General features: G+C 42.6%; 1 protein-coding gene across 1 annotated transcript in view; it reads left to right on the top strand.

Moving 5' to 3' along the window:
• The window catches only part of PRKCE (protein kinase C, epsilon), a 362,682-nt gene that overhangs the window by 114,955 nt on the left and 220,582 nt on the right, over positions 1-27,145 (top strand). Inside the window, exon 2 of the mRNA XM_011965747.1 lies at positions 26,714-26,873. Coding sequence (XP_011821137.1) covers positions 26,752-26,873 — 122 coding nt within the window. The 5' untranslated portion in view covers positions 26,714-26,751. The remainder of the gene's footprint in view (positions 1-26,713; positions 26,874-27,145) is intronic.

The following is a 27,145-nucleotide window of genomic DNA, read 5'->3' on the forward strand; positions in this document are numbered from 1 at the left end:
TCCTGATACACAATGTTTTAATTGCTTTGACTGTGAAATTTTGATATTTGAGAGCGAAGGCTTCACTCTTTGTTTTTTAAAGAAAACTCGGTCCAAATATTCTTTATTCTTATCAACTTTTTTGTTGCTCTTTTGGCCATTTTTCTTCTGTGAATTTTAGGATTAGCTTCTCAATTCCTGTGAGAAACCTACTAGGATTTAAGTTGAAAATGCATTAATTTTTGAATTACTAATGAGAATGGTTATACATCTATTCAAGTTTTTAATTTCTTTTTAAGTGTTATGAAGCAGAACACTGGCTTAAAATGAATCCTTAGAAAATATGTCTCTAATTGGTATCCTGGGAACACAACAAAATAGTTTTCTGCAAAAATGAAATTTGGATCAAAGGCTGAAGCTGTCTTCAGTGAAGTTGTTTTTACCTTTAGTGAAATCAATATATTTACCAAAAATGAATGCTTAGTTTTAACACTAGGAGTAGAAAGAGATCACTCCTTTATAAACCAGACCATTTATTACCCCATCATGGGACATCAGCCAATCTCTGGTCTTTAGGAGAATGCATTTTATTCCCACTTCTTCTTGTGAAAAGCTTTAAATGAAATTTTCTGGCAGAATTTCAGTTACACTGAGTTAATTTATTTCTGCTTCTCACATTCTAATTTTGAGGATAGCAGATAAAGATGTCACAGCACATTTGCATGAGGAACTCTGGCTGGATGAGGAGAAAATAGCTTTCAAGGTCATTAGCAGGGTTTATTCTCAACTGTGCCCCAGTTTCCCCAGGGATTACAAGATGCCTGGTTTGATGATGCCCCAGGCCAGGTGTCTAATAAGCCATGGAGTGAAAAAGATTACTTCAAGCGCGCAGAGGGCAAAGCGAGAGATGGATATCAAGGGGCGGGGTGCAGATCCACCCTTGTGTCTGCCAAGTGTCTGTTGTTCACACTTCCTTTGGCTCAAGGTGAGAAGTGCTTGGGGACAGCAGCAGCAGCTGGTGGACAAGAGGGAGGACTGGTGTTCCTAGAGGACCAGCTTTCCTAGAGGACCTCTCATAACAGGCTCTTCTAATGAAGTCCTAGAACCAACAGCCTCATTTCTTTGACTTAACCTCTGCCCATTTGGTGGCTCCCGATCTGAGACCATGTTCACTCAGCCACCTAGACAAAAAGCCCCAAATAGTGTCCTTATGCATCCCCGCTCATGACTGTGAATGGCACTACAATCCTTCCCACAGCCTAATGCTCAGTGCCCAAACCATCACTGTAAAGCCAGTGTTCAAACACTAGCATGTTGTCCGGTGCTGTTCTGGATGCAAAAGATTTCCTGGGGCATTGATTAAAGTTACAGATTTTCAAGCTTCACCTGGTGGAACTGGGGAGTGCCCCTGGAGTTTATGGCTTCACTAGCTTCCCAGGTGATTCTGGTAAGTAGTCCAGATTGGGAACCACTGCTTTAGATGACTTTAACCTAAGGCTCTAAGGAGGAACCCAGTCCTCTAGGAAACAGCTTCATATAGTCATGTTTCCAGTCACTGTCATCCCAGGTAGCTCCCTCTGTCTTGCAAGTCTTTGGGCTTTCATAATTCCTCCCTAACTCTGACTTTCTCACTGAGACTAGGCAGTATGTTTGTGTCTACGGCCCCCACACCTGAGCCAAGGTTTCTCTCAGCCCAGAAAGACAGACCTTTTGGCTTGGGGCCACACTTAGATGTTAACCACAAGATATGTGCTCTGCTGCCTTTAGGTTTAAAGGTGGTGCTCTCCCTAGGACCAGTGCATCATCTCACAAAATGAGGGTCCCAGCTGAGCCAGTGCAACTCTGTGCTGGAGGCAAATGTAGCAAAGGCTGACCACTTTTGTACACAACCACATGCAGTGAGTCTGGTTCTTCCACACCTCATCCTCTGAGTTTGTGCCAAGCCGGATCAAAGCACTAGTGAGTGGTTTAAGACTGTAAAATGTGACAAACTCAGTTGATCCAGACTCTCAGACACTTTTTTTTTTTTTTTTTTTTGAGATAGAGTCTTGCTGTGTCGCCCAGGCTGGAGCACAGGGGCACCATCTTGGCTCACTGCAACCTCCAACTCCTGGGTTCAAGCTATTCTCGTGCCTCTGCCTCCTGAGTAGCTGGGATTATAGGCATGTGCCACCACATCCAGCTAACTTTTGCATTTTTAATAGAGACAGAGTTTCATCATGTTGGCCAGGCTGGTCTTAAACTCCTGGCCTCAAGTGATCCAACCACCTTGGCCTTCCAAAGTGCTGGGATCACTGGCGTGAGCCACTGTGCCTGGCTGATTCAGACTCTTAAAAGAGCCTGACTCCTAGAAATGTTAGCGCTATCACCTAGTCTGATTGTTCCATCACATAGATAAACAACTGAACCCCAGAGAAGGACAGGGACTCACCCAACTAGGTGGTGGTGGGCAAAAGGGCCCAGGCCCCCAAGTTATAATGATATGCACATTTCATTACACCATGCTGCCCCTGGGCCTCACAAGTATACATAAGTCATCACTATGCTGTTCTGTTCTTGTTTTCTCTCCCTCCCTCTCTCTCTCTCTCTCTCTCTCTCTGTCTCTCTCGGTCCTAACACACAGAAGCACCCTGAAGTTTAAACCAATAAAACATCCCTCCTTTTGCTGCAAGCATACATTCTAAAGGAACATGGACTACATGCAGAATTTATTACAAAATACTTCAGGCTTCCTTGTTAAGGGTTCAAATTAAAGGAACATAAAGCAACCCCTATTTTACGTTGAAATTGCTATGTTAAAAGTTTAGATTTACCAAACAGTTGAATTAAGATGTAATTATTAACATTTCCAAAAAATGTAGTCGTTCTTCAAAAGCACTCACCACAGGGTTCCCTTATATAGCACTTAATGTACTTCATGTACTGTACATTTAAAACTGGGTTTGATTGATGGGAGGGCCATTGACATGCAGCTTTCCAGGAACACAACTTTTTATAGATCAAGTAGGAACGCTGAATGTGCTTTGTTTAGGCCATTATGTGCCATGTCACAGCAAAATTCTATTAGACAACCAGTGTCTCTTTTCAAGGAGCTTATACATTAACAGCACAAAACACAGCAGCCAAATAAAACTATAGATCACAGTATGAGGATTTGTCGTACGCGGTAGGCTGAGTTCACCCTGACATCTCATTTTACGGACAGGGAGGTCAAGCCAGTTGCCTTTCTTGACATTACTGATTAGTGTTTGAGATAATGAAATTCTCAAATAGTAGTAATTCTGGAGTAACTCTAGATCTGTTCTCAAGTTTTAGCATTTGCCATGGATTACCTGGGAGGTGAACACAGTTCTGAAACCCTTCTCCATGGCCAGGTGGTCCAGGCAAATGCATCTGTAATGCCCCGGTAATTTTGATGGAACATACCTAGAGGATCTCAGAAGCAGAAGGAACTTGAAAAACATGAACCATCCCATGTAATTTTATCTTGGGCAAGATGAGGCCAAGGCAAGAGAAATGACCTACCCATGGGTCACATATTTGGTTGTGACACATGTCAGAGCCAAGACGATTCTCCATTACTGGACTCCCTGCCCAGGGCACTTTTCATATGCTTTTCGATTTGGATAGAACATCCTCCTTCCTCTCTCTCCCTGTCCCTTCCCTCTCCTTGAAAAGCCAGCTACCACTCCCTTTCCTCCTCCTCTGGAACACCTCTTCTGGAATACCCAACTACGGGCTGTGCCCAAAACCAAAAAATGACATTGAACCCCAAACACTCATTCAGTGTCTCTGCTGAGTCAGAAAGTCACCGGCTTAATCAATGCGGTTGTCCCTGGATGCCTCTCCTACTTTTTAATTGCACTACCACCCACTCTTGTTGTCACTGCTTCTAAACACTGGCTGCACATTAGAATCCCCTTGTGAGCTTTAAGAAAAGTACCAGTGCCTGGGCGCCCCCCACAGAGATTCTGATTCAGTTGTCTGCGGTGGGCCACAGGAGCTGACTTTCTCAGCACTCTCCAGGTAAGTTTAACACGCAGGCAGAGTTGAGAGCCTGTGTGGTGCAATAATAGTCCTAATTATTTTCGTGTACCTCCTGGACCTAATCTACCAGTTGATGTAGGTAAAGCGCAGAGGAAGTCAAGTTTTTCACGGAAGTGAATGGATTCACAAAACTGTCTATTTTCTTAAGACAACATAAACTGCCCTCCCTACTGCAATCTTATCTAGTGCCAGTGCCTTTGCCTATTAAAAAATTTAAAAAGACTTTCAAGTACCATTTTCTGTAAATCTACTGGCTGGTTCTTGGAATAAGACAAATCTCCTTGGTCCTGCTCCCAGTTTGAAGGGGGCCTCAGGTGCGCAGGGACTTTGTATGGCCCCAGTGAATCTTGGCAAAGAAAACGTTCTCAAACTTGTTCACAAACATGTGCCTATGTATTATTGAAATAAGTTTGTATACCCAAGCCAAATGACAGCTAATGGCTTCCTTATCACTAAATATGGGGGTCAAAAGAATTTACAGGCCAGGTAGAAAACCTCTGAAGAACAGACAATTTTCTTGTGATCAGATTGTAAGTTCCTTATCAATATTGCATCATCCATTTACCCTTTATTGTAAAATAAGCAAGGAGCATGTAATGAAATGTGGTATGAGACTCTGAATAGGATGAAATCAGCCCAGCATGGTCTTGCATCATTGTTCTGCAGGATTAAAAGACTAATTAAATTGGCCTATCTAATTTAAACATAAGCATGCATGAAAATAGGAAACGTTCATAGAAGGTCCATATTAACTCAAGATGCTTGGCCAGACTTCTACAAGAGAAAAGTAATGTACAGAATTTGTTTGATTAGTGTTTTAAAAAAGGGAGAGAACCCTCATTTCAATGTGCTATCATGAAAGGAATCTTATACAAGGAAACAATTACTGTCAAGAAATGCACGTACTTATTGCATGCTGTTGTGTTCCCTTTAGGGATTGTTAAACTGTTTAGAACCGAGGATAGCTTTTATTTTGTGAAAATACATTTTAATCATGTATGCAAGATAAAACACAGTGATTTTGAGCTGTTAAGTGGATGAATTACAGTGTGTGTGGTGCCACATTGCTTCTCCTACCTACTATTGTCAATACTTTAGTATTTCATTTAATTAATAATGATTAGAACTAGGCAATGGGGGTGTGGGGTGAGGTTGGGGAGAAGCATACAAAATAAATCTTAAGGGCTACTGTTCCTAAAGTAACTAGCAGTCTAGCTGAGGAAACAATATGAACGCTCCATCAAGCACTCAAAGTATATAATTAAATGTTTAATGGATGAATATCCAATTGAATAGTAAAGACTCCAAGTATGATGATAGTTCAAAGAAGAAAAAGATCCCTGTGAACTGCCCTGATATCAAAAGGTTTCATGGAAGAATTAGATCTCAAAGGATGGGAAGGATTTAGATGACCAGAGGGCAGAAAGCCCTAGGAAGAACGGGTATGATGAGAAGTTTGGAGGGAGAAATGAGCTTGGCCTCTGAGAGGGGTTGCCAGGAGACCGACCTGGTTGGTGTGATAAAAACATGAGAGGAAGAAAGAAAGGCCCGTAGCATAAAAGTAGAACCAGACAGTGCGGGGGACCTTGTTAATATCTGATGCCCCAGCTTTCTCTGAACTCTTATGTTTATAGTCTCTTCTGCTCAGCTGAATTCCTAGTTATAGGCTATTTACATGCTCCAGGCATGCCGGACTGGTGGTACTCACCTGTAGTCCCAGCTACTCCAGCGTTTCAGGCAGAAGGATCGCTTGAGCCCTGGAGTTTGAGGCCAGCCTGGACAACATAGTGAGACCCTCATCTCAAAAACAAACACCCAAATAGATAAATAAATGCTTTAGGCAGATGTTCATTCTAAATTGTGCTCAGAGTTATTTTTGTATCTTTAGTAGCTCCTGACACAGGGCTGCAGGTATAGTAGGTGTGCCCTAATTTTTCCCTCTACTTAAAAAAAAAAAAAGTGTCATTTACGTGCAGTAAACTTCATTCTTTTTAGCATATAGTTCTTTGAGTTTTGACAATTACATAGTCATATAACCATTATCACAATAAAAATATAGAATAGTTCCATCACCTCCCAAATTCTCCCATTATCTTTCCCTTTTCATAGTCAAGCCCTTTGTTCACCCTCATCCCCCAGTAATCGCCACTGTTTTTTCAGTACCTATGACTGTGCTTTTTCCAGAATGTTGTTTAAATGGAATCATGCAGTATATGTGTAGCCTTTTGAATTTGGCTTTTTTCATTTAGCATGATGCATTTGAGATTTATTTATGTCATTGCTTGTGTCTAATTCATTCATTTTTGTTGCAGAATAGAACCCCCCACTTTATAGCTACACACCAATTTGTTTGGTTGTCCTTTCCTCAATTGAGAGATGTCTGGATTGCTTCTAGTTTTGGGTACTTATAAATAAAACTGCTATAAGTATTTTCGTACAGGTTTTTATGTAAACGTAACTTTTTACTTCATTTGAATAAATATCTGGAAGTAAGATTACTTGATTATGTGTGGTAAGTGTGTGTTTGATTTTATAAGAACCTGCAGGCTGGGCACAGTGGCTCACGCCTATAATCCCAGCAGTTTGGGAGGCCAAAGTAGGTGGATCACCTGAGGTGAGGAGTTCAAGACCAGCCTGACCAATATAGTGAAACCCCATCTCTACTAAAATATACATATAAAAATATATGTAATATATAAATATATAATATATAAATATATAAATAACTATATATTATACATATAGTTATTTTATATATAAATATATATTACATATATTTATATATACATTTTATATATATTAGCCAGGCATGGTGGCATGCACCTGTAGTCCCAGCTACTCAGGAGGCTAAGACAAGAGAACTGCTTGAACCCGGGAGGCGGACGTTGCAGTGAGCCAAGGTCATACCAACACACTCCAGCCTGGGCAACAGAGCAAGACTCTGTCTCAAAAAAAAAAAAAAAAAGAACCTGCAAACTGTTTTCCAAAATGGCAGGACCATTTTGTATTCTGACCAGCAATACATGAAAGACACAATGGTGAAATTGCATGTTCACCAGCACTTGAAATTTTCAGATTTTATTTTATTATTTTTTAACATTAGCATTCTAATAGATATCTGGTGGTATTTCACTGTCGTTTTAATTTGCCTTTTTCCAAAACTAATGTTGAGCATCTTTTCATGTGTTTAATTGCCATATACCTTTTTTGGTAAGGTATCGTTCACATCTTCAACCCGTTTTTTGTTCAGTTGTTTTCTTAGTATTGAGTTCTGAGAGTTCTTTACATATTCTGCATGTGTTTTACCAGATGTGTGATTTGCAAATTTTTTTTTCCCATGTTGATACTTGTCTTTTCATTCTCTTAACATCTTGCAAACAGCAGAGGTTATTAATTTTGACAAACTCCAATTTGTCAATCTTTTATGAATTGTGCTTTTAATGTCATAGTTAATCTTTACCCAAACCCAACATTACAAAGATTGTTTGTGTTTTCCTCCACTGTTTTATAGTTTCGGTTTTACATTTTTGTCCATGATCTATTTTAAGTTTGTTTTTGTAGAAGATATGGGTCTATCCTTATTTTTTATGCATAGACATTCTATTGTCCGAGCACCACTTGTTGAATGACTGCCATTTCTCCATTGACTTGCCTTTGCACCTTTTTTGAAAATCAGTTGTATGCACATATATGGACTAATTTCTGGACTCTATTCTGTTGATCTATTGCTTATGTGTTTGTTTTTTGTTGTAATGATAGGAATGACGGTCTTTCCAGCTTTCTACATCTTAAGCAGTATTCTAATTTTGAATAAGTAAGTTGATCACTTTTAGGCAATTCAGATAAGATAGATAATGAGACCTAGATAGTTCTTAAATGTGGCAGCCAGGCATGGTGGCTCATACCTAGAATTTGGAAGCACTTTGGGAGGCCAAGGTGGAAAGATTGCCTGAGGCCAGGAGTTTGATACCAGCCTGGGCAATATAGCAAGACCCCATCTCTGTAAATAAAGACCCACCCAGGCAGGGCATGGTGGCACACTCCTGTAGTCCCACCTACTTGGGAGGTTGAGGTGGAATGATCGTCTGAGTCCAGAGGTTCAAGGCTGTAGTGAGCTGTGATTATGCCACTGCACTAGATCCAGCCTAGGCAACAGAGCGAGACTGTGTCTCTATTTTTTTTTTGTTTTTTAATGTAGTCCTGGTCACATTGTCACTAAACTTGTTAGAAGTGGTTCTCAACCCCTTCCCAGACCTGGCCTGCTGAGTGAACAATTCTAGAAGTGAAGTCCAGCAGTATATGTTTGAGCATGCCTTCTGGGTAATTCTGATGCATGCCAAAATTTCAGTTCACCGTTATTTTAAGGAGAGAGAACCTCAGAATTTAGTTCATTTAGAAGAAAATGGTGATGGTGTTATATTAACAGACCTAATCTATTAGGCTCGCAAAAAAAAAAAAAAAAAAAAAAAGAAAGAAAATTGGGCATGGTGGCTCACGCCTGTAATCCCAGCACTTTGGGAGGCTGAGGTGGGCAGATCATGAGGTCAGGGGTTTGAGACCAGCCTGGCTAACATGGTGAAACCCGTCTCTACTAAAAATACAAAAAATTAGCCGGGCGTGGTGGTGGGCACCTGTAGTCCCAGCCACTTGGAAGGCTGAGGCAGGAGAATGGTGTGAACCCGGGAGGCAGAGCTTGCAGAGAGCTGAGATCGCATCACTGCACTCCAGCCTGACCAACACAGAAAGACTCCATCTCAAAAAAAAAAAAAAAAAAAAGAAAAGAAAATGAAAACTCATGAAGACAACTCCCTGTCATACCACAATCCACCTGCCAGGGAGCACCCCCTTGAGATGCCCTGGCCTCTCACACACCCCCTCTGTTTCCTGGCATATATATTGTGGTGTGAGAGGGAGTTGTCTCTGTGAGTTTTAATTCTCTGGGAGTTTTAGGTTCTTCTGTGTGTAAATTCAGGTTTGTCAAGGGATTGTGGTTATTGTCTGAAAGAGAGAACCACCATTTTTCCCCTCCTCTGGCCTTTAAAACATATTTTTGTTTTTATAGAATCCTTTAGCCATCACACTCCAACAGGAAATGTGTTTCCCCCCTAAGGAGCAGGAGGCATTTTCTGATATCTAGAAAGGTCTTCAGGCTAGCTATCAACATCAGACGGAGCCACGTTAGGGGTCTAACAGGTGCACATTTCAGACTGACAGGTTAAGAGTCAACCTGAAGTTCTTCTGGTTAATGACTAATTAAGTTGCAGGTAGTTCTTACCTAGAAATCAACTGGAGTTCTCGTGAGCTGGAAATAGGGAGAATAATATCTTTTGAGCTTTTAAAATGCACCGTGCTTCCCCAGGGCAAGAGGAAGGTCGTTGTGGTGGTCTTGCCTGTTTGACAGTAGATGCAGGAAGACCTTTACTTCCAAGGAATTATTTGGGCCAGACTGCTAGCCAGAGAGGCCAGGGCATCTCTAGAATGAAGGAGTAATGCCTTTTTGCACACTGCAATCTTTTTCTCAGGCAGGTGGTTTGGAAGAACAAACGATACAATGTCATGTCTTCATTTTAGTTCTCCTGCCTTAAACACATACATGCACACAGATGCATGAGAGTTTAACCTTTTACTTCAGACTTTCCAAATAGATTTGATCTGGGCCTTTGCTAACTGCTGTGTTTAGAGAAAGAAGATCATGTTTATTTAAAAAACAGAAGCATTAATTTCAATCTTTGTAGCCTCAGTATTGAGGAGGGGACTGACCTGGAGAGAGAATAGACTTTTTCTTCCTGGCTAGATGTTCCTACTGGGCACAGGATGGCTCAGATCAGATTTAGGGAACACTTTGATCTGAAACTTTCTTCCTTGCTTGGCTCAAGCAGATACAAACTTTTTGTTCCCAGAGGTTAATGACTGTGTGATGATTATATTTGCTCCAGAATCACCTAACTTACCCTCTTACCTTTCAAAATTCTGCGTGAAACAGCAAGGGAGCAAGGGTCCATACGAATGAGCTAAAGTGGGACCTCTGGTCTTCTCTCTGTCACCTCCTTGTGCTCCCTGGCATGTGAGTTGTGGTGTGAGAGGGAGTTGTCTACATGAGTTTTAATTTTCCGGGTTTTTTTTTTTTTCCCCCAGCAGTCTGGTTTCAAAAAAACTTTCAGAACTTCTTATCAGATCCCATATACATTTAAAAGAAGTTGGCCTCTCCTCTTCCTATCTGCTAATCCTTTTTCACATCATTTTTTCATTTACAGCATTTGGGAAGGAAAGTTCACTTTAAAAATCTTTAAACCACCTGTTAGAGAAATACAAACAGAATGCTTGTTTTCTGGGATGAAGAGGGGAGAAAAAACCTCCATTTCATATTTTTTAATATGTGTGGTATGGTGGAAAAGACATGAACTTTGGAACCAGACTGGCCTTGGGACCAAATCAAACTCTACCACTTAATAACTATGTACGCCTGGGTGAGTCACTTGGATTTTCTTAGCACCGGTTTCCTCATTGTGTGGTGGAGGTAGTGGTACCAATCGTGTAGAATCCTTTCGAGAAATAGAGAAAATACGGTTTAATCACCTGCTATGCTATAAATCAGTAGTCCCCAACCTTTTGGTACCAGGGACTGGTTTCACGGAAGACAGTTTTTCCACTGATGGGCAGGGAGCGGTGTCGGGGGCAGAAGGGGAAGGACATTAGATTCTCATAAGGGGCCCCCAACCTAGATCCTCCACATGTGCAGTTCACAGTAGGGTTCCTGCTCCTAAGAGGATCTGATGCCGCTGCTGGTCTGACAGGAGGTGGAGCTCAGGCAGTAATGCTTGCTCACCCACAATCACCTCCTGCTGTGCAGTCGGGTTCCTAACAGGCCACAGACCAGTACTGTGGTCCCCTGGGGACTGGGGACCCCTGCTGTAAATGGTGCCTATTATTTCTAACATTCCGTTTTTAATATATTTTATCTTTTGCTTTAGAGATGCCAAGTACCCATCGGCCTTTGACTGCAAAATTCCCCAAATTTAGCTCCTACTCACTCTCCTTGCAGTTCCTACAATCCTTTCTGCCCTACAGTTTTCCTACCTGCCCAGCACAACCTCTCCAAAAAGTATCTGAGATTCAGCTATGTTGAACTTTTAACAGCCCTTCCAGAGGCTTTCTGTTTCAACAGGGTTGAAAGCCTCGCTCTAAGGAGTAAAGTGAACACAGAGGGGCTGGAAGCAAGAGGGATCACTTTATTTTTTAGGATCCCAGGACTTGATCAGTGTCTCTGAATTCCCAGCTCTCAGAAGTTAAGTCAGCATGACTCGCTTTTACACAGGCCCTGGTTTCCATGTGATAGTGACTTTAATATAAGCTGACCTATCATAGCATTGATCCTTCCTCTGCTTCTCTCCATAGGCAGGAATGTGTAACACCGAGTACAGTAGTCACAATACCCACCTCCTTTTTCTCCCCCGCAAATCTTGGTTGAGCAAATGCACAAGTCTCAGAGTTAAAAACATTTTTCCTTCCAATGTTTACCCTAACTTTCTCCTGCTGATTTACCTATTACCTCTTGAATTAAGTATTTACATATCCCAAATGTAGCAGCTTAAGATAGTAGTCAAGATTTATTGTCTCATTCAGTTTCCGTGAGTCGGTGTCTATAACCCCATAGCCTTTAGGGCTGCAGTGCCTATGGCACTAAAAGGTTTGCTATTTGTTTGAGGGGGAATGTCCCATTTCGCTTGGCACATTCACACCCTTTCCATGTTCACCAACTAGCACCCGGGGACAGGCAGAGGCCCCATTTAGACTTTGAGTTCAGGAGCAGCTTTAGTTGAGGAGCCAGGCTTGCTAGCATTTCAGAGGTGTAGCAGCCTGCCTTGGCCAGGGTAGTGCTACTCCATTGCCAGGGAATCTTTTCTTTTTTTTTTTTTTTTGAGACAGAATTTCGCTTTTGTTGCCTGGGCTGAAGTGCAATGGTGCGATCTTGGCTCACTGCAACCTCCGCCCCCCGGGTTCAAGCGATTCTCGTGCCTCAGCCTCCTGAGTAGCTGGGATTACAGGCATATGCCACTACGCCAGGCTAATTTTGTATTTTTAGTAAAGACAGGGTTTCTCCATGTTGGTCAGGCTGGTCTCGAACTCCTGACCTCAGGTGATCCACCTGCCTCGGCCTCCCAAAGTGCTGGGATTACAGGCGTGAACCACCGTGCCCGGCTACCAGGGATTCTTAAAACTCTGGTAGACCTCAACCCCAGCCTCGACTTTGCTACCTATTCCCAGGTACTGCTTAAACCAAAACCTTCTGAAAAGGCAGGTGCGTGACTACCATCTGCAGGGCTTAGATTTTTGGATTAGGAATGTGACAGTTTAGGTAAAGACACAACTGTTGGGCTTTCCTGAGGTCAGCAAGGTGTAGGATGGAAGGTGAATTTTAGGAAAGAAGTTGGGTAATAGGGAACCATTCCTACTTTCCCCTCAGGGCCCTAAAGAATATATATCTATAAAAAGTCTGGCTGAGATTTAAGTCAGGGCCTGTGGCCAATCATATTTACCTTCTAGACAAAGATAACTCACGCATGTGAGGAATTTGGCCTCTACTTTTACTTCATTAGCACCAAGAACTGAGCTAAATGGATCTCCCTTAAGCATCTGTGGCCTCAGAATTTTTTCTCAGGTTCATTAAACTGAAAACGCCCACCACCCCACCCTCCTTTTTGTTCCCCTCTTGGCAGTTTTCATGTTCTCCAAATGGAAGTTTATAGATATGCAGCTCAGCATTTAGCTGATGTTTCTGTTGGTTGCAGAGCTATTAGAAATAGACTTTTTTCCTCACACAGTGACTCTTCTTTTCCCAGCGTTCTCGTATCACTAGAGAAGACAGCTCAGGGGGAGAGAGGAGCTGTCAAGCCCTAAGGCCTGAATAACTGGGAATCTGGCGAATTTCCTGGATTATGATGTCCCCTGGCTTGGGAGAAGTGCCAGCAGCGGGGGTGTCAGGGAGAGGCACTGTGTGCATGTGCGTGTCAGAGCTCATGAGCCCTGAAGGAGCATGAGTTAGATTCTGGGATGCTTTCAGTTATGAAAAGCATTATTGCTTTTGACCTTCTCATCCCTCTCTCCGTGTGCAGAGTTTTGGTCAGTCTCAGTGGAACATAAAAACTGGTAAGAAAAAGTTTAATTGAAGCAGGTTTTTGAAGCCAAAGGAAAAGATACAAGTTCCACAAGAGCTGTGGCCATTTTAGCTGTTTCTATGGAAACACTTGGGGCTTGTTCACCTATATGAAGCTTCCTAAGGGAGGTCTATCTCCCAGTGCCCTGCCATGGGGACTAGATGGGCCTGGGTCAACAGAAGGGAGGGTGGAAGGAAGGCAAGCTCATTTCCTGATCGGAAGGAACCAAAAAACCAGGGAGAGTAGATTGTGTTATGTAAAATGAGTCCCTCTGCTTTCTGGGAAGATGTGGGTTCATTTAGGTATTTACCAGCTCAGACTGGGTGGCATAATAATCATCTTTACTTATTTTTATTTATTTATTTTTTTAGACTGAGTCTCGCTCTGTTGCCCAAGGTAGAGTGTGGTGGCACAATCTCGGCTCACTGCAACCTCTGCCTCCTGGGTTCAAGCAATTCTCCTGCCTCAGCCTCCCGAGTAGCCAGGATTACAGGTGTATGCCACCACGCCTAGTTAATTTTTGTATTTTTATTAGAGACAGGGTTTTACCATGTTGGCCAGGCTGGTCTAGAACTCCTGACCTCAGGTGATCCTCCCACCTCGGCCTCCTGAAGTACTGAGATTACAGGCATGAGCTACCGCACTCAGCCACCTTTACCTCTTTTTATCCTCTTTCTCCATTTCCTTTGCCTTACCATTCTTTCATTGCCTTTTATCTCCATTTTATTTTCAGACTCCCTGAAATTCTTCTTCCTTCCCAGGTCATCTAATCAGAATACCCACCTGGTCAGCGTTCTGGGAGTCCTGCCGGGACTCCAGATCTCTTGGGAAAGACCATTCTTTTTCTTTTTAATTCTGACTTTAAAATTAGCAAGTGCTCAAAACTGCCTTAGTAAAGAAGGAGTCTGAGAAACTAAAAAGTTGGCTCACTGTGATAGTCTGGGAAATTGTGCAGGCACGTTCCTTTGAGAAGCTCTGTGGAGCCCAAGGTGAGGTAGCTGGGAGCCTTGTGACGTCGAAGGGTGTGATCTTGAGGTCACTTTGCTTTACTCTCATGGAATGTGGCCTGCCACTGACTGGGTGATGTGGAATGGCTGCTACCAACAGCACTGGAAGGGTGTGGGTTTTTCAATAAATAACCCCATAGCCCTTAGGGCTGCAGTGCCTATGGCATTAAAAGACTTGTTATTTGTTTGAGGGAGGAATGTCCCACTCCACTTGGCAAATTCACACCCTTTCCATGTTCACCAACCAGCACCTGGGGATGGGCAGAGATGCTACTAAGACTTTTAGACTTGTCCACTGGCCTGTTTTAATACAGCATTTTAGAAGCATGAACAGTGACCAGACCCTGGCCTCATGGAACGTGAGCTCCATTGTGCTCAGGTGCCCTATAATGCAGCAATTGCTCAGTTTCCTGTGATTCATCTCAGATCATCACTGGCACCAACAGGGATTCTGGTCCCACCCTTGGCTGGTGCCCCACTTGGCAGATTTCCCAGGCTGGGAGCACTCTTTGAGCTTTCAGCAGGTCTGCCTGGAGGGATTTTGCTCTGTGGTTTCCTCCTGGAAGTAGTAATTTTTCCTGGGTACCAGAGGCACGCAGTAAAGTTCCACCATAACTCTAATATATAACTGTAAATGGATGTAGGAGGGAATGAATGAATGGGCGAATGAATGAATGAATATAGACTAGAGGCTAGCAGGCTTCCTGCTTAAGTGAAATCACTGCTCCTCAGTGCTTCTTCGTGTTCAACACAGTGTGCTTGGCATCAGAAACCATGGGGCAGTGAGATTGGAGTTTGGCATCTTCTTTTCTCCCGCTATCTGTCAATCACCATGTTTTGCCTCAGTTTACCCTAGTGCTGCTGTACCTACCATATCAAGGTCCGAGGTTTTCACTTTTCTTTTTTTCCTATATAGTGAACACTAGCTGCAGTTTTGTTTTCGTACTTGGACAGAGCATAAGTCCTGCCATGAACACAGCAAAGATCCTTCAGAAAGTCAAGAGGAAGAAGAAACAACGGTTCATGTTAAACTTGAGACGCTAATCTTGAAATGCCACCGGTTCTCTTCTGATTAGATTACATGCAGAATAAAACATGCAGGCAATCCCAAACCTCTCCTTTCAGATATTTCTGATTCTCATTGTGTGCCTCTCTGGGAAGATACAGATAGCATCGAATAATCTCTCTGAGGGAATTAGTTGCTGTTTCCTCTTTCCTGTTTTGAACAAATTTTCTTTAATGCATTGTGGGAGTACACATGTAGAACATATTCTTTGACATCGCATAAATATTTACACAATATTTAAAACTCACTGTCATGAAGTATTTATTTCACTTGCAAACATTATCATCTATTTTTCTATGGAAAATTACAAAATAAAAGGCGCGGCTGCTTTGATTTTTAGTACCTGGGTTTGTTTGGTTTGTTTTCTTTCCATTGACCTTGCGTATTTACCAGTAACTTTATAAAGTCAAAACAGAGCATTATTGAAACAGAAAATTCAGTAGACTGCCCAGAGATTGAGAGGGGAAGGTTGCAGACTAGCTTCTGTGAGGAGCACCTCCCAGTCATGACCACTGTAATCTGGACTATCATGGCAATTCCTTGCTTTGTTAGCAGAGACCTGTCTATTAAGGACCAGATCCAGAATTTCTGAGAACAAAAATTGAGAGAGTAGCCATGGGTTATCGCTTTGTGCCTAGAACATTGCCTGGAATCCAGTGTCCACATGATAAACATTTTTAGGATGAATAGCTTATTATATACCCTTTCAGAAATTTTCCATCCGCAGTCTTGCTTATGTGTTTGAGTATATTCCTTTTTTTTCCTCATTTTATACAAATAAATACACACTATCGACGTGTTTCTTAGTTTTCTTTTTCTGCTTACTTTCTTGGTGGGCTTGGCATAGCTACTTTGTTAAACCGCTGCATTAAGTTCCATTATGTGGGTGTGCCATGACTTAATCAGTCCCCCTCAGCTTTCTTTTCTAAGTCTCTAGGTGAAAGCAAGGGCAGATGTGTGGGGAGGTGGGTGATCAGCAGCTGACAGGAACCTTCTACACACACAGCTGGTGCAAGTGAGACTAGGCTATTTCGCCATCCTTGGGAGATGTGGATGGCTGGGCCAGGGTGGGAAATCCCAAACTGACCTTTACTGTTGGCTGCATGGCCTTTCACAAGACAGTTATTTAACCTCTTTGAGCCAAAAGTAATGCCTGTGACATTAGAGGAAGTATGTAAGATGCTCACATATTGCATGAATATTTAATATTGATACTTCATAGATGCTTAACATGACCGCAGGTGCCTGTGATGCTCTCATGCACGTGTGTATGAGATACTATCTCACACATGTGTGTGATGCTCTGTCACACGTGTGAGCTACTACCTTGCACGCATGTGGGACACTATCTCGTGTGTGTCAGATAGTAGTACCTCATACACTTAAGGTGCTTAGAATGATGCTCAGCATCTGGCAGGGGCCGCATAAATGCTAGCTGGCATCTTTCGGCTTTTGAATATCCAGGGTTTGACAGTTGTTTAGACCAAAATACCAGGACAGTTGAATTGCTTTCTTTGTGTTGTAAAATTTATCTTGAAGACTGTAATCACTCTTTACCTGGATTCCAAGAAAAGCCTCCCGATGAGCTGCCCCCCACCCCAACCCCAGGCTTTTCCTCAATCTAGTCCCATTTCTGATTTTGTTCTAGAGCTAAGTCAGTGTTTCTCGCCCAGCCCAGTCTTCCTGACAGTTTTCCCAGTCTGGAGATGGAGTGAGCTGTCCTAAAGCCTTATGGGATGGGGTGTGGGAGAGATAAGGCAGATACTCCCTCTTACAGTGGCAGGTATGTAACATCTGGGGGTAGCTGAACCCCAGCAGGGTGGGGGCCACAAGGGAGCATCAGAGCAGGTTCTACAGGGTCAGGGCTGAGGCTGTCGTTCTTCCTCAGTGAGGCATTGTTGGCTCCAGGGAGATAGAGAGATGCAGGGTTTCTGGAAGTCAGTATTGGATAACTAAAGCCACGGCTTTGGTGGATACAGCCTGTTTTTGGAAAGATAAAAGAGAAAGAACCTGAACCATGGCTGTATACGTCTGATCTCCTCAGGGCCAGGAGTGTGCTGGTGGTAAATGCTTAACAACAACCTCCCCAAGGAAGTCCTGATTTGTAGCGTTTGTTGATTTTCCTGTAAAGGCCCCCACGGTGGCCATTTCAGGCTACTATGTGTAGTCCCCAGATGTGGAGTGGTGTGTACTACAGGATCCAGAGCCGGCTCCAAACCCCACTGCCATGGTCATAGGAGGAGAAAACCCTCCCTTCAGCATGTGCTAGATGCCAGGCGAAATTCAACAGTCACCATCTGAACCAATCACATTTTTGGCAGTATTTTTTCTCTGTCACTTCTGGTCCTTACACTATCGATTTTGGGGGCCATTCTGGAGTGTCCCCTGGGGTGAAGGAGGTCCTGGAAGCTTACCTACCACCCCACAGTAGACCAGCAGAGGGAGAGAAGGGCAAACAGGAGCCACCCTCCCACCACCTTTGCGAAGCCTGGTGTGCTTAGGAAGGAGAACTTCACGTGGGCCTTTATCAACCATTATAGTCAAGGTCAGGACTGTGGTGCAAGCAGAATTTAGGGCCGCCCCAAGTCTCAGGAATCAAGATAAATAATATTGTAATGTAGTAGTTTAGAAAATCAGATTAATGAAGGAAATAACAAAATTTGAAGTAAAAATACAGTCAGGATGACTCACTTTTTTCTTTTTTTCCTTTTGCCTCGGGATCCAACATGGGTCTGTGCTGCTCCATTCAACTTGAGGTTTGGGTTGAGCCATGGAATTGCCCCTCTCCTGATAGATAACATAGGAAAACAGTGGCTCAAAGAGATTAAATGACTTGTTCAAGGATATTAGGCAGGTTTTGGGAAAGAACAAAATTTGTCCAGTCTGTTAACACCTCATTCAACCATACTGGCAGAAAGGGGAGGTCAAAAGAGAGAGCTCAGAGAAAAGAAAGAGGATCCCACAGTGCACCTGCCTTGGGAAAGATCCCTATGTGCCCTGAACACAAAGGGTAGGGGACTGTCCTGCAGTGAGGAATGACAGTGGTGCCCTGAGATCATGCATGTTGGCAAGTCTGGCCCAGGCAAGGTTGACCCTTGTTCTTGGCAGTTCTTGCTCCATGCACTCTAGAAGGGATTGCTGGCATCCAGGCATACGTTGGTGTGTGTTAGAAATTCACTGTTAGAGATTCACAACTGCAGAGATATGGAATCAATCTGAGTGCTCACTAGCCAATGAGTGGATAAAGAAAATGATACACACACACACACACACACACACACACACATACATAACATACATACCATGGAATACTACTCAGCCATAATCAAGAATGAAATAATGTCTTATGTAGCAACTTGGATGGACTTGGGGGACATTATTCTAAGTGAAGTAACTCAGGAATTGAAAACCAAAGACTGCATGTTCTCACTTAAAAGTAGGAGCTAAGCTAAGGGTATGCAAAGGTGTACAAGTGGTATAATGGACATTGGAGACTCAGAAGGGGAAGGATGGGGGGGAGGTGATGATGAGAAACTACCTATTGGGTTCAATGTACACTACTCAGGTGACAGGTGCACTAAAATCTTAGACTTCACCACCATATCATTCATCTGCATAACCAAAAACCATTTGTACCCCAAAGCTATTGAAATAAAAAAAAAAAGTTTTGTTTTTTTTTTAAAGAAATTCTCTGCTGACTATTCCTAAACTGAAAGGCATCCTAAGAACACTGAGGTTGTGGGTGCCCATGAGCCCACATGAGGAGGGTGTTCAGTTTTTCCAGCTTGTTTTTTGTGTGGGAGGAGATGTGGTGGGTAAGAGAAAGGACAGTGGAACAGTGAAAACTTCAGTGACCAGACTGGCCAGAAAATGTGGTCTAGGGTTTGGCACCAGGGGCTGTCTCTCCCTGAGTCCCTGAGTGTTCCTCTGGTGCAGACTGAGAAGTCTCACCCCCAAGGAAAAGGGGCCAGGTGAAGTTAGACAAACAGAAGAAGAACTGCACAGTACAGACCCCTTTTTGCTGTTCTTGCCACCTGCCTACAGCCTGTGAGAGATAATCCTGTGCACTGGGGCCGTAAAATGTTCATTGATATAAAAGCTTCTGGAGTTTGAAGTTCATAGCCTAATTGAATCAAGGAGAAACCATCCCTGGAATGTTGTTGGAGGTTGGGGTTACTGTGGGTCTTGAAGCTGCTTCAGAGGACGTCCCTGCTTAGCCTTATGCCTTTGTGAATTCTTGTTACATCTGTACAGCCAAGTTCTGCATTTCCACAGAAAGCTTCCCAAAAGTTATCCAGCTTTGTCTTGGCCTTTCCTTGACTCAAGTTCACCCCTTCTGCAGTGAGGCAGATGCAGGCATAAAACAAGGGACCTCCAAAGAACCAAATGGGTCCTCTGGGAGGTCAGCCAACCTTGGTGTTGCCTCAGAGGTCACGGCAAATGAACTGTCACTGTGTTTGAGCATGGCTGAGTGCGTCCAGTGCCAGCATCTTTTGGAGCGGTTCAGAGGTGAAGGGGGATGGGTCCAGTAACTCTGGTGTGCAGCGGGCCCGGCGTTTACTCAGTCCAGAAGCACAGGCAGCTGGGAAGCTGGTGGTTTCCCTCTTCTTTCCCCTTCTCCACGACAAGCTGCAGTTCCCTCACCTCCTGTTTGTGCCAAGCAGCCCCCCACTCCTGCAGCATGATGGAACACCTCATTACCTAATGCTTTTTAGGCAAGTGAAAGCTTTAAAAAGTCATTAAAGAGCATTAGAGAACACTTTTTCAAATGTCAACCTATCTAATCCCATCATCCTAGTGGAGCACCGTTCTTATCTTCAGCCTGCAAATTTGCTTGACATAGAGGTGTATTATTGTTCATTCTTTTTTCACAATATTACATCACATTTCTCCAGGTTTCTGTGGTCTTTCCTCACCCTTTTAAAGTTGCTGTCAATGTAATGTAATTTATCAGACCATTTGCCTAATAGTAGACAGTCAAGTCATTTCTGTTTGTTGGCTAATATAGATATGCAAAGGGAAACATCTATAAGGATATGGTTTTTAGTTTGTTTAATTATTGACTTAGAGTTAATTCCTAAGGAGTTGCCAAATCAAAGGATGTGAATCTCTTTGAGGCGTTTCCTGTGTGGTCTCTGTGTCTTGTGATACTGCTTTCTGAAAACATTTTGCCAACTGGCATTGCCTCTAGCAGTGAATGAATAAGTCAGTTTCATAGTAGACTTGCCAATAATGGAAAATAATTTTAAAACAAATTGGTTACTTTTTTAGGTATTAAATGGTATGTCAGTGGTATGCCAAAACTGTTCTGCTTTGCATTTTAAAATTCCTGATTATAGTAAATATCTTATGAAAATTTTACGTTTGTGTCATTTAAGCTGTTATCTACGGGGATCTTGATGTATATATTTCAATTTGTTGATCCATAGGCCTTTGTGGTGGTCTTGCCATTTAATCAGAAACTAATTGGGAGGAAACAATCAGAGAAATTCAGATTGTGAAACATTCAATATGACAACATCCTGGATGCTACATAGATGTATCATCAAAAGGATACATTTATGTATCTAGAACAGTAAAGGAAACTGTTCTAGACTAAGATTAAGAAGATGTGGCAACCAAATGCAAGGCATGAGCTCTAGGTAACTCCTGGATGAAAATTAGAAACTACAAAGGACACTTGGGAAACAATTGGGAAAATTCAAATACGACCTATATATTAGATAATGCCATATCAATGTTAAATTTCTTGACTCTGTTATTGTGATTATGTAGCTGAATGTCTTTGTTCTTAGGAGATAAAGACTGAAGTATTTAAGAGTGAAGAACTACATCTGTAACCTTCAAATAGTTCAGCAAAACTATATATGTATGTATCATACATATTATATATACTATATTATGGATCAATATATAATATAAAGTATACATACTATATGTACATACACATATACATACATTTGTGTATCTATTATTTGATACATCAGACACATACATATTACCTCTACTATGAGAGTTGCATTTTATTTATTTTTTTGTGATAACATTTAACCTAAGATCTATCCTTTTAGCAAATTAAGTATACAATACAGTATGTTAACTATAGGCACAAAGCTGCACAATCTCTAGGACTTATTCATCTTGCATAACTGGAACTTGGTGCTCTTTGCTAAAATCTCCCCGATTCCTCCTTTCTCCCAGCCCCTGGCAACCACCATTCTGCTCTCTGCTTCTATGAGTTCAACCACGTTCGATTCCTCATATAAGTGGTATCATGTAGTATTTGTCCTACCATTGACTTATTTTACTTAGCCAATATCCTCCCATGCATGTTGCCCCAAATGGCAGGATTTCCTTCTTTTCTGTGTCTGAGTAACATTCGATTGCATGAATACACCATATTTTCTTTTTTTTTTTCTTTTTTTAGAAATTGTAACAAAGCATTTTATTTACATCAAGGAAGAAAGCTATGCTAAGGACATAGAACTCTGCTTCAGCTTTCCTTTAGCCTTACACTTCATAAAAGTATCAGGTGGCTCTCTTTGGCTTTTACTTAGTCAACTGTGTAACTAGGGTTGAAGACAGTAGAACACTGCGCCTTAGTGTAAGTCATTCATTTGAGAAGACAATCTCTTTTGAATTATGGTTTCTCATTGTTTGTTGTATCTTTTTAAAAACAGCAATAGAGATTCTTTTTAGAAAATACAAAGAAGCACAAGGAGAAAAGTAAAAATCACCTGTAATTCCACCAGTGTCAATGAATGACCAATGTTAATGTTTTCTAAATATTTGGAACATACCGTTCTGCCTTGTGTTTTCTTTTGTGTGTACGTGATGAATACACCGTATTTTTTTTTAACCATTCATCCATAGATGGGCATTTAGGTTGCTTCCATGTCTTGGCTATTGTGAATGATGCTGCAGTGAATGTGGGAGTGCAGATGCATGAGGACTCTTCAAGGTCCTTATTTTCATTCCTTTGGATTTGTAGAAGTGAAATTGCTGCATTAAATGGTAGTTCTGTTTTTCGTTTCTTAAGGAACCTCCATACTGTTTCCCATAGTGGCTGTACAATTTTACATTCCCATCAGCAGTGAACAAGCATTCGCTTTTCTCCACAGCCTTGCTAACACTTATCTTTTATATATATATATGTTTATTTATATATAAAATAGCCATCTTAATAGGTGTGAAGTGACATCTCATTGTAGCTTCAATTTGCATTTCCCTGATGATTAGTGATGTAGAACATCTTTTTAAATACCTGTATACCTGTTGGCCATTTGTATATCTTCTTTAGAGAAAAATCTACTCAGTTCTTTTGCCCGTTTTTAAATTGGATTGTTTGTTTTTGCCATTGAGTTGTGGGAGTTTCTTAGGTATTTTGGATATTATATATTTCTCAAATATATGGTTTGCAAATGATTTTTTTCCATTCTGCAAGTTGCCTTTTTATTCTGTCAATTGTTTCCTTTGCTGTGCAGAAGCTTTTTAGTTTGATGTAGTCCAACTTGCTTATTTTTGCTTTTGTTGCCTTTTTGGTGTCATATCTAAGAAATCATTGCCAAGACCAATGTCAAGAAAGTTTTCCCTATGTTTTCTTCTAGGAGCTTTATGGTTTCAGGGCTTACATTTAAGTATTCAATCCACATTTAGGTGATTTTTGTGTATGGTAAAAGATAAGGATCCAGTTTCATTCTTTTGCATGTGGATGTTCAGTTTTCCCAACATCATTTATTGAAGAGAATATCCTTTTTCCATTGTATATTCTTGGCACTCTTGTTGAAGATCAACAAGAGTTGTTGATCTTGTTGACTCTTCTTGGCTTGGAAGAATTAGGGTTTGTTAAAATGTCCATACAGGAATTAATGTTTTTTTGAAAGTGACCGCAAATTTAATATGCTTCCTATCAAATTCTCAAAGGTGTTTTCAATAAAAACAGAAAAAAAAAATCCTAAAAGTTGTATGGAACCATGAAAGACTGAACAGTCAAAGCAATTTTGAGTGAAAAGAACAAAGATAGAGGCATCACATTTCCTGATGTCAAAATATATCACAAAACGTCAGCAATTAAAACAGTGTGGTACTGGCATAAAAACAGACATATAGACCAGTGGGACAAAGGAATTAAGTTCATACATATATGGGAGCTACATTTTGGAAAAGACCTTTCATAGCGGATGGAAATGCTGAAGGGATCCCTTTCTGGTAGTGGACTCCAGGCCCCAGTAGAGAGGTTCCTGGGAACTGAGGGACCTAGTAGCTCCCCTTTTCACATCCTATAGGCCACTTTCTTCTCCACCTGTGGGTGACAGAACTGAGGATACTCTGGCCTGACCCGTGGCTTTCCTGCCCAGAGGAATGTGGAATTGGGGTGTTTTCACTAGCCACAGGCTCCAACCCCTTTCTCATGTCACCTGCTTTGTAGCTTTGCACACAAGCCTCACTTGAAGCATGAAGTTTACCCATGTTCTTTCCCTCCTGTGACCTTCTGTTTTTCCATATCTGACATCAAATCTGACTTAAAAGGCAGTGCAGATGCTCCTTTAGGGCAACGGTAATAGAAACCCTGGAGGAAGTTGGACTTAGAACTCTGACTTACAGGAGTTATCCTTGGCTGTCTGCCTAGCCTGTGCCTGAGGCTCCCCCTGCACACCCCCAGCAGCTTTGAACAGCTTCCCCCCAGGTATCAGGGCACCCCGCTGAGAGAGCTTTAAAATGAATGGAGTCAAATTAATTGGTTGCTATATTGCCCTATTGAATTGATGTCAACACAGTTTAGAACGTTTGGTTTCATTGCTAGTCATTTCTGTAAAAAGTTGAGAAATAAGGCTCTTAGGGAGGACTGTAACCACCATCATAAGTGTTCCTTTGAGAAAATTAGATTGGTCCCATCATCGTTTTAACTGAAAATAGTTTCCCAGGATGAAAACAACTAGTCAATTTGAGAGATTTGTAAATCAAATTGCATCTTAAATGCATTAGGGGATGGGCTTACTGTTCAAATGTATTCCATGGCGAATCCTGTGAAAGGAGTTCAGGATGCTCTTTTACAAAAAGAACCTGCATCCTGTGTCCTACGATGCCCAGGGTTGATGTTTCTGGATTGAGTTTTTGTAGGTAAGTTTAAAGCAAGTAAGGGCTACTGAATAGATTTGGTTTTTGGTGATCACATTTTTGTTCTTGCTTATAAAAATAGTAGAACATTCTTAACATTGTGAAAGTATGAAGTGGAACAAAAACTTGCCTATGATGGCAGCACCAAATAGCGATTGCCATACTTCTGCAGGTGTGTGTGTTGCTGTCTCTATACTAGAACAGACCTGGGTCCTCCTGTGAGAATTTAGTCAGCAGGTCAAGACCCCTAGGTTGGAGCAGGGTAGGAGGTGGTGAGCTTTCTTTACCCAGAAGGTCAGCGATGTCAGAGACTTTTTGAAACAATAAGCACCACTTGAAACCCAGGTAGGCTAGGGGTCAAGAAGCAGGGGGTCCACAAGCAGACCTCCACCTGGGTCATCTGAGCCTGTGTTGAAGATGCAGTGTGGGAACACCGAGGGCAGATTTCCAATAAACAGCTTCCAGTTTGCTCAGAGGCTGCTGCTTCCTTGAAAGCACACACTGCACATTTGGTCCTGTTCTCACTTTTTACCTTCAATTTTACCTTCCCTCTACCCTACCCTCCAATAACAAGATGCCCTTGGATTAATCCGTTGTTCGGGTCACACATATGACCTTCACTTCAGGGAACCTTACATTCAGAGAGGTCCAGGAAGGAGCAATGCTTCTTCCCCTGAAGACTGGTCCTGTTATGGTGAGATGTCAAGCACTCGCTGATGCCTGGAGATATTTTGGGGGCACAGAGCCTTCCAGTGCATTTTAAGCTGACCTGTGCAGGGGACCTTCTAGGAGACCTTCTAGAAGGTGTCAGGAACCTAGGAAGAATCCCAGAGCCTGTCCACTGTGTTCTTGGGGAAGCCACAGGCAGCTGGACTCTTTGGTGATGAGAGCCACTCAGATGAGAGCTTGGGGACTTTCTGTAAGGAGTGCAGGCCGTCCTTCAGAGCATCATGTGGGTGGAGGAACACTGGCCTCTTTCTCACTCTCTGGGTTAGAATCTGGGCTTCCCCACTGAGTAGCTGTGTTAACAGGAGTAGGTTACTTAAACTCTCTATTTCTCGCTTTGCATACCTGTAAAGTGGGGCTAATAGCAGTACCTTTCAAGTGGAGTTGTTTTGAAAGTTCAGTGAGATGTGTTATATCACCAAGATATAACACACTTAGCATAGCACTTGCCACAGCATAAACCCATGATAAACATTTATCATGGTCATCCTTGTCTTAATCAGCTCAGGCTGCAATAACAAAACACCAAAGACTGGGTGTCTTAACCAACAGGCATTGACTTCTCACAGTTTTGGAGGCTGGATGTCCAAGATCAGAGAGCCAGTATGGGTGGGCTCTGGTGAGGGCCTTCTTCCTTGCTCACATGGCAGACAGCTCACTCACTCCGGTCTCTTCCTCCTCTTATAAGGACACTAACCCCATCATGGAGGCCCCACCCTCATGACCTCAACTAAACCTAATTACCTCCCAAAGGCCCCATCTCCAAATAGCATCACTTTGGGGGTTAAGATTTCAATATATTAATTTTGAGGGGGCAAAAATATGTAAAGATAACAATTATCTTTATTATTTTTGTGATCATCTGTGAGTCCCCTTGCAAGGCATTCTCAGTTGGCCGGGCAGTCTCAGAAGTAGAGGGAAGGAAGGTATAGGGAAGACCTTTTTGACCCCAGTGGGATCTTACAGTCCATGGTGATGGTCTTGAGCCTTTGGGAAACTGCTTTCACTGTGTCATATTTCCCTCTCCTTTTGACCTCTGGGAAAATACTCTCGGTTGGCTTAGTCTAGGTCAGAGAAAGAAGGAAGAAGTCAAATTTATTAGGCAGCTACTTCTTGAGCTAGGCAGCTCAGGGTGCGGAGATTCATCTCATTGCATCCTCTCAGCCACCCGTGTGGCCGGCACTGCCATCGCCATTTACAGAGGGAGATGCGCTGAGATGCTCGGGGGAGGAAACACCACCTATCCAAGGTCACACTGCTCAGGAATTGCACTAAGATGCGAACCTTGAGCCTTTTGACCCCCAAGCCCTTGAAACCAGCTGCAGCCTGTGTAGGGAGGAAAGGGGCAGCCAGCCTGGAGCAGAATTTGGATTGGATGGAATCTGAGGATGTAGCAGGAACAGGCACACTCTGGGCCTTTCCACCCTGCGTGTGCTTGCTCACTCCAGCTGCTCAGTGAGACTCCTCAGACCCCCGAGTCCCTCCGCACACAAAGGCTACCTCCCACTCACCCCAGCTCCACTCTTCCAGGGATGGAGTAACTCTCTGGAGGGAGCTCATTTGGAAGGTGCACTAACCCAGACTCTGTTTTCTTCCCTGCTCTTGTCCTTCCCCAGCCCCTAAAGACAATGAAGAGCGCGTGTTCAGGGAACGCATGCGGCCGAGGAAGCGGCAGGGGGCCGTCAGGCGCAGGGTCCATCAGGTCAACGGCCACAAGTTCATGGCCACCTATCTTCGGCAGCCCACCTACTGCTCCCACTGCAGAGACTTCATCTGGTAAGCCTCTCTCGGGAACCTTTAGTTACAACATATCTGTGGCAAGAAGTCGGGGATGGGGTAGGGGAGACTATGCACCTCGTTTAAAGAATGCTGGCATGCCTCGTTTCTTCCTTATGTGAATGCAGGGGACTATTCTGGAGGGCTAAGTGTGTGTTTAGTACATGGGAGGAAATACATGGAAAGAAGTGATGGTTTCTGGCAACTTTATACCTAGAGTTTTATCTTATCAAAGGAGTTAAGATTTTATAACCAACAAGGATATTGTGACT

The sequence above is a fragment of the Mandrillus leucophaeus genome, unplaced genomic scaffold, assembly GCF_000951045.1.
Source record: "Mandrillus leucophaeus isolate KB7577 unplaced genomic scaffold, Mleu.le_1.0 Scaffold736, whole genome shotgun sequence".
Lineage (NCBI taxonomy): Eukaryota > Metazoa > Chordata > Mammalia > Primates > Cercopithecidae > Mandrillus > Mandrillus leucophaeus.